Source organism: Aquarana catesbeiana, linkage group LG06 (assembly GCF_042186555.1).
Source record: "Aquarana catesbeiana isolate 2022-GZ linkage group LG06, ASM4218655v1, whole genome shotgun sequence".
NCBI classification, from domain to species: domain Eukaryota; kingdom Metazoa; phylum Chordata; class Amphibia; order Anura; family Ranidae; genus Aquarana; species Aquarana catesbeiana.
In genome coordinates, this window is record NC_133329.1 from 50,333,199 (window position 1) to 50,345,634 (window position 12,436).

General features: G+C 42.4%; 1 protein-coding gene across 13 annotated transcripts in view; it reads left to right on the forward strand.

Moving 5' to 3' along the window:
- The window catches only part of LOC141148391 (interferon-induced very large GTPase 1-like), a 256,872-nt gene that overhangs the window by 177,440 nt on the left and 66,996 nt on the right, over positions 1–12,436 (forward strand). For 11 of the 13 annotated variants that reach the window (XM_073635844.1, XM_073635845.1, XM_073635839.1 and 8 more), the window contains one exon: positions 7,695–7,769. The exons of the other annotated variants lie outside the window; for them this stretch is intronic. In XM_073635844.1, coding sequence (XP_073491945.1) covers positions 7,695–7,769 — 75 coding nt within the window. The remainder of the gene's footprint in view (positions 1–7,694; positions 7,770–12,436) is intronic. 13 annotated transcript variants of the gene reach the window in all.

Sequence of the window (12,436 nt, forward strand, 5' to 3'; positions counted from 1 at the left end):
CCTCTGCAGCTTACAGTATGTAGGATGCACTACAAGGTCTCTGCGCACTAGGATAAGTGAACATTATAATGGTACTGCCTCAAGCAACATAAAAAAGATGTCTAATGTATCAAAACATTTTAAAACAATGCATGATGGCAATATGACCTAATTTCCCTTCTGTGCAGTGCAGAAAATAAAACAAGCGGCACATTGAGGGGATACAAATAGAAGACTTCTAGAAGAGGAAGTGAGATGGATCCTTTTCCTGGGGACACAGATCCCCACTGGAATGAATTACAGATGGGATGTGGATCTATTTCTTAAATAATGCAATCCAATTTCCTATCGTAGAAAAAAAACACATGAATTTGAGTGATATATGTTGCTGCCACCCCGAACGGGTCATAATATGGAAAAGTCTCCCCCAGTGGGGTTTTTCCGCAGCAGAAATCAGGACATTGAATTGTTTAAAAAAGTTTTATTAGAAATTGTAACAACGAATTATGAACACACATAATCACTTAAAATATGAGCTCTGGTCAGAGATATGCATGAATGTTCAATTTTACAGTATTACAATCATGCAACAATATTTATCAGTATTTAAAATGCAAAATCCCAACGCATTTCAACATGCATGGTCAAAGTCTTCCTCAGGGGATTACTTTGCTGTCAAAAGACATATATACAATCATTATTCATGTATCAACAATTTAAAACTTTGATAATGCAAAGTCCCTCATACACATAAGGGCAAATTACAAAAACAACATATTTACCAATGAAGGATACACACAGAAATTCTCCTGGCCGGAAAATAATAAAAAATAATAAAGGTGGCTTAGTCACCTTTATTATTTTCATTAACCAATTCCCATTAGGTGCAATCCTTTTATTTTATTTTATTTTGTTTATTTATACCCATCACTTGGGTCTTTTCTATATGCACTTTTTCTTGTTATTTCAACTAAACCTAGCTTTTGGCGTTTGAAACTCCTACCAGGACCACTTGCTTTTTCTTCCTTGATTCCTTGCAGTATGCTCTCACGCACACTTTTCACTTTGGATTTTAATTTTCTCTTTTTTATTATTTTTGTCCACACATTTATTTTCTAATCTGATACCCAATTAACTTTATTTCATTCATTAATAATTTTTCTGAATCACATTTAGATAAGATCAGATAAGTCAGGCACAATCATTCACGCATTACATCATATATGGTTGACACCTTATGACACTAATTAACATATCAGATTTTTAACACATAATTTTTATAAAAAAATCATTATTAACGTATCCTCTATATCTCCTTTACTACTATTTCTAACACACTGTTTATCTTTCTTTCAAATCTACAATGTAAGGCTTTGATAAATTACAAAATAAATACTGGGACCTCTGCTGCAGGTACTTGGAATCCCCCCTTTTATGCTCGCCCTTTGGCTGCCTTGAATGTGGCTTCTTGTTAGCCACATGTGAGTGGATCTCCCCCATTGGAGCGTGTACCGCATGAGGGTACGGGATCACTGACTGATTTTTAAGGGAACTCCGGCCAGGAGAATTTCTGTGTGTATCCTTCATTGGTAAATATGTTGTTTTTTGTAATTTGCCCTTATGTGTATGAGGGACTTTGCATTATCAAAGTTTATATTGTTGATACATGAATAATGATTGTATATATGTCTTTTGACAGCAGATGAATTCCCTGAGGAAGACTTTGACCATGCATGTTGAAACGCGTTGGAAATTTTCATTTTAAATACTGATTAATTAATACTGAATATTGTTGCATGATTGTAAAACTGTAAAATTGAACAGTCACGCATATCTCTGACCGGAGCTCATATTTTAAGTGTTTATGTGTGTTCATGATTCGTTGTTACAACCTTTTTAAACAATTCAATGTTCTGATTTCTGCTGAAAACCCCACTGGGGGAGACTTTTCTATATTATTCCCTCATTCCCTTTAGACATTATGCCTCTCTGGCTCAGTTCCCACGTTTCTAGTCTTCACTAACTACCTATTATTACTTTTGACCCTTGTTGATACATGTTGTATGAGGTCCTTTGTTTTTCCTGTCTTATACACAGTGGTTTACCATGATGCCAAATGGATCTTCACACATGGGCTACATGCACCAGCATACTGAAAAAACTTTTCTTTTTTTTATGCACCAGCATACCGAAAAAACTTTGATTTTTTTTTCTTGCCCTTGTGTGTAGGGTTATCATGTATAGTATCCCACTGTGCTTTTAAAACTTTTGAAACATGTCAGGTGATGTATATCTTTTGTCTCAGTCCTTTTCCTGATTTTTGGCATCTTTCAATTTACCATGTAAATTGATTTTGGGGTGGAGCTTATATGAATATAAAGGTATTGCTATTTTTATGTTTAACATGCTACGACTAAGGCTGTTACCATTAACATTGCTATATGGACTACAGAGCTGCCGGCTCAATCTTTTTACTTGTTTGTGTTGTGGTGTTTAAGGACACACTGAGCCCGAGCACCTGAAAGAGGATCTTTCAAATTGAACTGGGAGTTCCCTGTTGTGTGCGCTGTCTCTCTTTAAATTTACCTATATATAGGCAGTCCCTGGGTTACAAACAAGGTTCTGTAGGTTTGCTCTTAAGTTGAATTTGTAAGTTGGAACAGTGTAACTTTCTTGCTCTCAGAATACAGGGATCAGGAGTGTGTTGCGCTCAGAATGCAGGGGTCAGGAGTGTGTTATGCTCAGAATGCAAGGTTAAGGAGTGTGTTGCACTCCGAATGCAGGGATCAGGCGTGTGTTGAGCTCAGAATCCATTTATCAGGAGTGCGTTACTCTCAGAACGCAAGGTTCACCAGTGCATTAGGCTCAGAATGTAGACATCAGGAGTGCATTATGCGCAGAATGAAGGGTTACATAGAAACATTGTTACATAGTAGGCAAGGTTGAAAAAAAGACACATGTCCATCAAGTCCAACCTATGTGTGTGATTATATGTCAGTATTGCATTGTATATCCCTGTATGTTGTGGTCGTTCAGGTGCTTATCTAATAGTTTTTTTAAATCATCGATGCTCCCCACTGAAACCACCACCTGTGGAAGAGAATTCCACATCCTAACTGCTCTTACAGTAAAGAATTCTCTACGCAGTTTAAGGTTAAACCATTTTTCTTCTAGTTTTAGTGAATGGCTGCGTGTCTTATTAAATTCCCTTTTGCGGAAAAGTTTTATCCCTATTGTGGGGTCACCAGTACAGTATTTGTACATTGAAATCATATCTCCTCTTAAGCGTCTCCTCTCCAGAGAGAACAAGTTCAGTGCTTGTAACCTTTCTTCATAACTAATATCCTCAGACCCTTAATTAGTTTTATTGTGCTTCTCTGGACTCTCTCCAGTTTCAGCACATGCTTCCTGAGGACTGGTGCCCAGAACTGAACAGCATACTCCTGGTGCGGCTAGACCAGAGTCTTGTAGAGCGGGAGAATTATCGTTTTATCTCTGGAGTTGATCCCCTTTTTAGTGCCAATATTCTGCTTGGCATTGCATGCCATTGCTGAGCCTGTCATCTACTAGGACCCCCAGGTCCTTTTCCATCCTAGATTCCCCCAGAGATTCTCCTCCCAGTGAGTAGATTACATTTATATTTTTGCCACCCAAATGCATTATTTTACATTTTTCTACATTAAACCTCATTTGCCATGTAGTTGCCCACCTCATTAATTTGTTCAGATCTTCTTGCAAGGTTTCCACATCCTGCGGAGAAGTTATTGCCCTGCTTAGCTTAGTATTGTTCGCAAATACAGAGATTGAGCTGTTTATCCCATCCTCCAGGTCGTTTATGTCTAAATTAAATAGGATTGGTCCCAGGATAGAACCCTGGGGGACCCCACTTTCCACCCGGACCATTCTGAGTACTCCCCATTTATCACTGCCCTCTGAACTCGCCCCTATAGCCAGTTTTCAACCCATGTACTCACCGTATGGTCTATGCCAACAGACCTTACTTTGTACAGTAAACATTTATGGGGAACCGTATCAAATGCTTTTGCAAAATCCAGATACACCACGTCTACGGGCCTTCCATTATCTGGATGGCAGCTCACCTCCTCATAGAAGGTTAATAGATTGGTTTGGCATGAACGATTCTTCATGAATCCATGCTGATTACTGCTAATGATACTGTTGTCATTACTAAAATCTTGTATATAGTCCCTTATCATCCCCTCCAAGAATTTGCATACTATTGATATTAGGCTGGTCTGTAATTCCCAAGGATGTAACTTGGTCCTTTTTTACATATTGGTGCTACATTGGCTTCTCTCTAATCAGCTGGTACCATTCCAGTCAGTAGACTGTTCGTAAAGATTAGGAACAATGGTCTGGCAATTACTTGACCGAGTTCCTTAAGGACCCTTGGGTGCCAGCCATCCGGTCCCAGTGACTTATTAATATTAAGTTTTTCAAGTCTAATTCTAATTCTGTCCTCTGTTAGCCATGAGGGTGCTTCCTGTGACATGTCATGAGGATAAACATTGCAGTTTTGGTTACTGAAGCCCCCCGATTCCCTCATGAAGACTGAGGAGAAGAATAAATTCAATACCTTCGTCATCTCTCCATCCTTAGTAACCAGATTCCCTTCATCATTCTTTATGGGACCAATATGATCTGACCTCCCTTACTATTTATGTACCGTATTCATCAGCAAATAACACGCACTTTTTTCCACTTAAAATCAGGGGAAAATCATGGGTGCATGTTATAGGCCGATCCCCGCTAATTTTGTTTGATCGGAGCGATCGCGGCGATCACCGCCGACATACACAGCCCTGTGTAGATTCAAATATGGCGCCGAGACTGCAGGGATTCGGCGGAGCCGAGATACACATACCCGAGTGTTCTCGGCTTTTCTCGGCACCGCTCACAGTCACGCCCAGTCCCGCCATTGGACCTGTGTTATGTCCATCATAGGGCAGGACTGGGCGTGACTGTGAGCGGCGCCAAGAAAAGCCGAGAACACTCGGGTATGTGTATCTCGGCTCCGCCGAATCCCTGCAGTCTCGGCGCCATATTTGAATCTACACACGGCTGTGTATGTCGGCGGCGATCGCGGTGAGTGCACAAAGCTGCACTGACAAGGCTGCACTGGGGCAAAGCTGCACTGACAAGGCTGCACTGACAAGGCTGCACTGACAAGGCTGCACTGGGGCAAAGCTGCACTGACAAGGCTGCACTGGGGCAAAGCTGCACTGACAAGGCTGCACTGGGGCACAGCTGCACTGACAAAGCTGCACTGACAAGGCTGCAATGGGGCAAAGCTGCACTGACAAGGCTGCACTGGGGCACAGCTGCACTGACAAGGCTGCACTGGGGCAAAGCTGCACTGACAAGGCTGCAATGGACACTGGGGCAAGACTGCACTGACACTAAAAAAGGCTGCAGATGGACACGATAAGGCTGCATTGATGGGCATTTTAATGTAAGTTTTTTTCCTTAAACTTCCCTCCTAAACTTGGGGTGCGTGTTATACGCTTGCGCGTGTTATACGCCGATAAATACGGTACTTAAAGAATTTTTGGGGATTTTTTTTACTCTCCTCCGCTATGTGCCTTTTGTGTTCTATCTTAGCCGCCCTGATTGCACCCTTACATTTCTTGTTGCATTCTTTGTACAGTTGGAATGCTGATAATGATCCCTCAGCCTTCTCCTTTGCTTTTATATGCATTTTTATGTTGGAGTTAAGCCACCCAGGACTTTTATTAGCTCTTAAATGTATTTCCCATTGGGATGCACTGGCTAATGTGCTTATTTAATATGGTCCTAAAGCATACCCATTTTTCCTCCGTGTTCTTTTTTCCTAAGATTTTATCCTAATTATTATCTTCCAGCAAGAATCGTAGTTTAGGGAAGTTTGCTCTATTGAAATTCAGTATCTTTCTATTCCCCTTATGTTTCCTATTTGTGTGATTTATACTAAAACGAATTGACCTGTGATCGAAATTGCCCCGTATTTTCACATACATAATCAGGTCTGTATTGCTGGTAATCAGTAGGTCTAGTAACGCTTTGTTTGTGCATTTACCATCTGACCCATTAAATTGTCCTACAAGACATTTAGCAACTGGCGAGCCTTAGATGAATGTACGGTTCCTTCCACCCAGTCTATGTCTGGATAATTAAAATCCCCCATTATGATGACACTTCCCATTCTTGCCACTAACCTCTGCCTCCTCTCTCTGGTTAGGGGGCCCATAGCATACTCCCAGTATTACTTTCCCCATAGTTTCCTCCCTTTGTAGCTCTACCCAAAAGTATTCCACCTCCTTCCTTGCTCCCTTAGTGATGTCATCTCTCACATTCACTTGTACATCATTTTTCATATACAGGCATACCCCTCCCCCTCTTTTACCCTCTCTATCCCTGCGATATAGGGATCTACCATGCTTGGCTTATGTAAGAAGATAAGGGCGTTCCGAGGGCCTCTACAAAAAAGGAAAAAAGTGCCTCCAGTCATGTCTGGAACTTGCGTCACATAGGGCCTGACGTCACTTTCGAAACTACATGTGTATCACAGCCTGGAAGTGACTGCATGGTACTGCGGTGGACCCGGGACACCAAACAACAACAATCAACACATCAGTCCAACACACAAAGAACAGCCAAAACAACCACACATCAAGCACAACTGCAACAAAAGAACCCACATTCCCACCATCCACAATCAACCATCCAAACCAAACCACACGGAACCACAACAGACCAGAAATGAAGGGCCAAGCCACACAGCACGGCAACTAATCGTTAAATAACCCTACCCCTTGGACAGTTAATTCCTTAATGAAACAGTTGATATCCAGTTACACATTGAGCCCCCCTGGACTGGGGGACTTCAATATATAAATCCATTTAGTCTCCCTTCTAGAGAGGTCCCTAACAATGTCAGACCCCCTTCAGGAGGGATACAACCTATCTATGCCCCAAAATTGGAGGCCAGATGGATCTTTATCATGCTTTTTTTTCTGTTGTCGGTACCTTAATAGTATATTCTGTATATGTTCGGAAATCCGCTGTTTTAGGGGCCTTTCCTTTGGCCCACATAAATTAGGCCACAAGGGCATTGTGAAACGTGTATCATACATGATAAATTCACAGATCTCATATTGCTTATCCTCAACAGTTGATTTAAAGACGAGTTACATTATTTTGTGTTGTTGTACACGCTTCACTACATTTACGACAAACAAAAAAGTTTTTTATCTTTAAATACAACTTGTGCTTTGGGGGATCAAAAATTTTCTTCACAACCATATTCCCAAAGTTAGGTGCCCTCTGATAAATAAAAATTTGTTGTTTTGGCAGCACTGAGCCTAACACTTTATCCATGCACAGTATATGTCAGTGTTGCGAAAAATCATTTCCACCTCTCCGTCAGCACATGGAAATCTGATATGAACCCCCTATTGTTGGTTCCCATTTTGTTAGTCTTGTCTCCTATCTCTCAAGCAATTCTCTCTAGGTAACTGTGCAAAATGGGAACCAACAATGACGTTTGGCTTTTCATATGCTCTGTAAAGTTCTTTAAAGGAAAGACAGCAAAGCCACTTGGATAGAATATAAAGGAAAAAAAGCTAACAGCAGTAACAAATGTTGTTGGTGGGCAAAGTTCTAAGCCCATAAAAAAGAAAACAAGTAATGAACAAGTCAAATGTGTTTTATTCCAGGAACTTCACAAGAAACTGTAGGAACCTCAATCGCTAAGAGAGCCCCTAAACGAAACCTAGACCAACCAGAACAAGGTAATCTAGCATGTGTCAGTATTTTTTTATTAACAAGTGCCAGTCTAAGACTAACAATTAGCCAGGTACATACTACATACAAGTCTAGATTTATTGCCACAACCAAATGTTACCAGACTGAATATAATAGAGAGATTACAAACAAGTGGTGGGGCAATGTCCATTAGAACCTAGGGCAAAAAGACCAAAGTGTGCTTCCCCATAAGATGTGGACTATCTGAGCATTAATACTTTAAGTGAACCTTTAATATTTGGTGCATAGCTTGCTGCTTTGGGGTATCTTATTGTTTCTAGCTATATGAGTTATTTCAGGGCAATACTATTTTGCAAACCAACACACAACAATCACTTGTACTTGCTGCCAGCAAAAGAAAATTGTGTGCAATCAAAATTGGATAGTGTGTAAGGAACAAATGTAACATAAACTGCCAGCCTATACATATAAAAAGCTGGCATGCAGTAAAATCAGTGATAATTAGAGATATACACACACACACGAATAGGGATACATCCCAGAGGTTAAACTAGACAAATTAAAAACAGTCCCTGGCTGACACCTCTAGTAGAAACAAGGCTGCCTCCTGAAGCAGGCTGGGAACCCCAACAGAGGAAGGGATGGGGAGGAAGAGGCACCAAGCCGCTAATAGTGTAGCACAGTTTTTGTTTGATCGGAGCGATCGCGGCGATCACCGCCGACATACACAGCCGTGTGTAGATTCAAATATGGCGCCGAGACTGCAGGGATTCGGCGGAGCCGAAATACACAAACTCGAGTGTTCTCGGCTTTTCTCGGTGCCGCTCACAGTCATTCCCAGTCCCGCCATTGGACCTGTGTTATGTCCATCATAGGGCGGGACTGGGCGTGACTGTGAGCGTCGCCGAGAAAAGCCGAGAACACTCGGGTATGTGTATCTCGGCTCCGCCGAATCCCTGCAGTATTTGAATCTACACACGGCTGTGTATGTCGGCGGCGATCGCGGCGAGTGCACAAAGCTGCACTGACAAGGCTGCACTGGGGCAAAGCTGCACTGACAAGGCTGCACTGACAAGGCTGCACTGGGGCAAAGCTGCACTGACAAGGCTGCACTGGGGCAAAGCTGCACTGACAAGGCTGCACTGACAAGGCTGCACTTGGGCACAGCTGCACTGACAAAGCTGCACTGACAAGGCTGCACTGACAAGGCTGCACTGGGGCACAGCTGCACTGACAAAGCTGCACTGACAAGGCTACACTGGGGCAAAGCTGCACTGACAAGGCTGCAATGGACACTGGGGCAAGGCTGCACTGACACTGAAAATGCTGCAGATGGACACGATAAGGCTGCATTGATGGGCATTTTAATGTAAGTTTTTTTCCTTAAACTTCCCTCCTAAACTTGGGGTGCGTGTTATACACCGGCGCGTGTTATACGCAGATAAATACGGTACTTAAAGAATTTTTGGGGATTTTTTTTACTCTCCTCCGCTATGTGCCTTTTGTGTTCTATCTTTGATGCCCTGATTGCACCCTTACATTTCTTGTTGCATTCTTTGCACAGTTGGAATGCTGATGATGATCCCTCAGCCTTCTCCTTTGCTTTTATATGCATTTTTATGTTGGAGTTAGGCCACCCAGGACTTTTATTAGCTCTTAAATTTATTTCCCATTGGGATACACTGGCTAATGTGCTTATTTAATATGCTCCTAAATCATACCCATTTTTCCTCCGTGTTCTTTTTTACTAAGATTTTATCCCAAATATTATCTTCCAGCAATAATCGTAGTTTAGGGAAGTTTGCTCTATTGAAATTCAGTGTCTTTCTATTCCCCTTATGTTTCCTATTTGTGTGATTTATACTAAAACAAATTGACCTGTGATCGAAATTGCCCCGTATTTTCACATACATGATCAGGTCTGTATTGTTGGTAATCAGTAGGTCTAGTAACGCTTTGTTTGTGCATTTACCATCTGACCCATTAAATTGTCCTACAAGACATTTAGCAACTGGGGAGCCTTAGATGAATGTACGGTTCCTTCCACCCAGTCTATGTCTGGATAATTAAAATCCCCCAGTATGATGACACTTCCCATTCTTGCCACTAATCTAAATTGTGATAGGAGGTCCACCTCTGCCTCCTCTCTCTGGTTAGGGGGCCCATAGCATACTCCCAGTATTACTTTCCCCATAGTTTCTTCCCTTTGTAGCTCTACCCATAAGGATTCCACCTCCTCCCTTGCTCCCTTAGTGATGTTATCTCTCACATTCACTTGTACATCATTTTTCATAAATAGGCATACCCCTCGTCCTCTTTTACCCTCTCTATCCCTGCGATATAGGGAATACCCTTGAATGGTTGCCAGCCAATCATGAGAGCTGTCAAACCAAGTCTCTGTAATTCCTACAAAATCTAAATCCTCCTCATACAACAGTAGTTCTAGTTCTCCCATCTTGTCCGCCAGACTGGTATTGGTGAACATGCCACGTAGTTTAGACCGGTCACATACTATCTCCTTATTGGGTGCTCTGGGATTGCAAATAGGACTTGTTACTATACTTACCTTGGGTTTAGGTGCTTTAGTCAACCTACCACCAATGCCCCAATATTACCCTCTGGAATATGTTCCACGCTGACTATCTCTACCTCTTAAAGGTTAAGGAGTGCGTTACATTGCGGGGACCAGGAGTGCGTTGCGCTCAAAATGCAGGGATCAGGAGTGTGTTGCACTCAGAATGCAGGGATTAGGAGTGAGTTACGCTCAGAATGCAGGGTTAAGGAGTGTGTTACACTCAGAATATAGGGTTAAGGAGTGTGTAGCGCATAGAATGCAGGGATCAGACGTGTGTTGAGCTCAGAATGCATTGATCAGGAGTGCGTTGCACTCAGGAGTTTGTTACGCTCAGAATGCAGGGTTAAGGAGTATATTCTGCTCAGAATGCAGGGATGAGGAGTGTGTTGCGCTCAGAATGCAGGGTTCAGGAGTGTGTTGCTCTAAGAATGCAGGGTTCAGGGGTGCGTTGCGCTCAGAATGCAGGGTTCAGCAGTGTGTTCTACTCAGAATGTGTTGAGCTCTGAATACATCGATCAGGAGTGGGTTCAGAGTCCAGGAATCAGGAGTATGTTACGCTCAGAATGTAGGGTTAAGGAGTGTATTATGCTCAGAATGCAGGGATGAGTAGTGTGTTGCGCTCAGAATGCAGGGATCAGGAGTACGTTTTGCTCAGAATGCAGGGTTCAGGAGTGCATTGCGCTAAGAATGCAGGGTTAAGGAGTGCATTGCACTAACAATGCAGGGTTCAAGAGTGCAATGGCGAAGAAAGCAGCGTTCAGGAATGCGTTGCGCTCAGAATGCAGGGTTCATGAGTGCGTTGCGCTCAGAATGCAGGGATGGGGACTGTGTTGCACTCAGAATGCAGGAATAAGCCATGTGCTGTGCTCAGAATGCAGGGATGAGGAGTGCGTTGTGCTCAGAATGCAGGGATCAGGAGTGTATTGCACTCAGCATGCAGGGTTCAGGAGTGCGTTACTCTCAGAATGCAGGGATGAAGAGAGTTTGCTCTTACCAAATGGGGTAATAGAAAAACCTGATATTATGTAGGTATCACATCAGCCAGTACTGTATATACCGGTATGTAGGCCACATGGGTGGAGTATAAAAACCTTGAAACACAAAAAATATAAATAGTACCACCAAAAATAAATATATTTAATGGCCATCCATTAATAATCGTTGGCCCAAATAACAATTCAAGGGCACCGGGCCCTGACTTACTTGTACCCAAAGAGAAATCCCCCCACTTTACCCAAATGTCCATATAAACACAATCCACAATGTGATCTACCATGCTTGGCTTATGTAAGAAGATAAGGGCGTTCCGAGGGCCTCTACAAAAAAGGAAAAAAGTGCCTCCAGTCATGTCTGGAACTTGCGTCACATAGGGCCCGACGTCACTTTCGAAACTGCATGTGTATCACAGCCCGGAAGTGACTGCATGGTACTGCGGTGGACCCGGGACACCAAACAACATCAATCAACACATCAGTCCAACACACAAAGAACAGCCAAAACAACCACACATCAAGCACAACTGCAACAAAAGAACCCGCATTCCCACCATCCACAATCAACCATCCAAACCAAACCACAAGGAACCAAAACAGACCAGAAACGAAGGGCCAAGCCACACAGCACGGCAACTAATCATTAAATAACCCTACCCCTTGGACAGTTAACTCCTTAATGAAACAGTTGATATCCAGTTACACATTGAGCCCCCTGGACTGGGGGACTTCAATATATAAATCCATTTAGACTCCCTTCTAGAGAGGTCCCTAACAATGTCAGACCCCCTTCAGGAGGGATACAACCTATCTATGCCCCAAAATTGGAGGCCAGATGGATCTTTATCATGCTTTTTTTTTCCTAAAATGCAAGGATACGCTATGTTGTCGGTACCTTAATAGTATATTCTGTATGTGTTCGGAAATCCGCTGTTTTAGGGGGCCTTTCGTTTGGCCCACATAAATTAGGCCACAAGGGCATTGTGAAACGTGTATCATACATGATAAATTCACAGATCTCATATTGCTTATCCTCAACAGTTGTTTTAAAGACGAGTTACATTATTTTGTGTTGTTTTACACGCTCTACTACATTTACGACAAACAAAAATGTTTTTTATCTTTA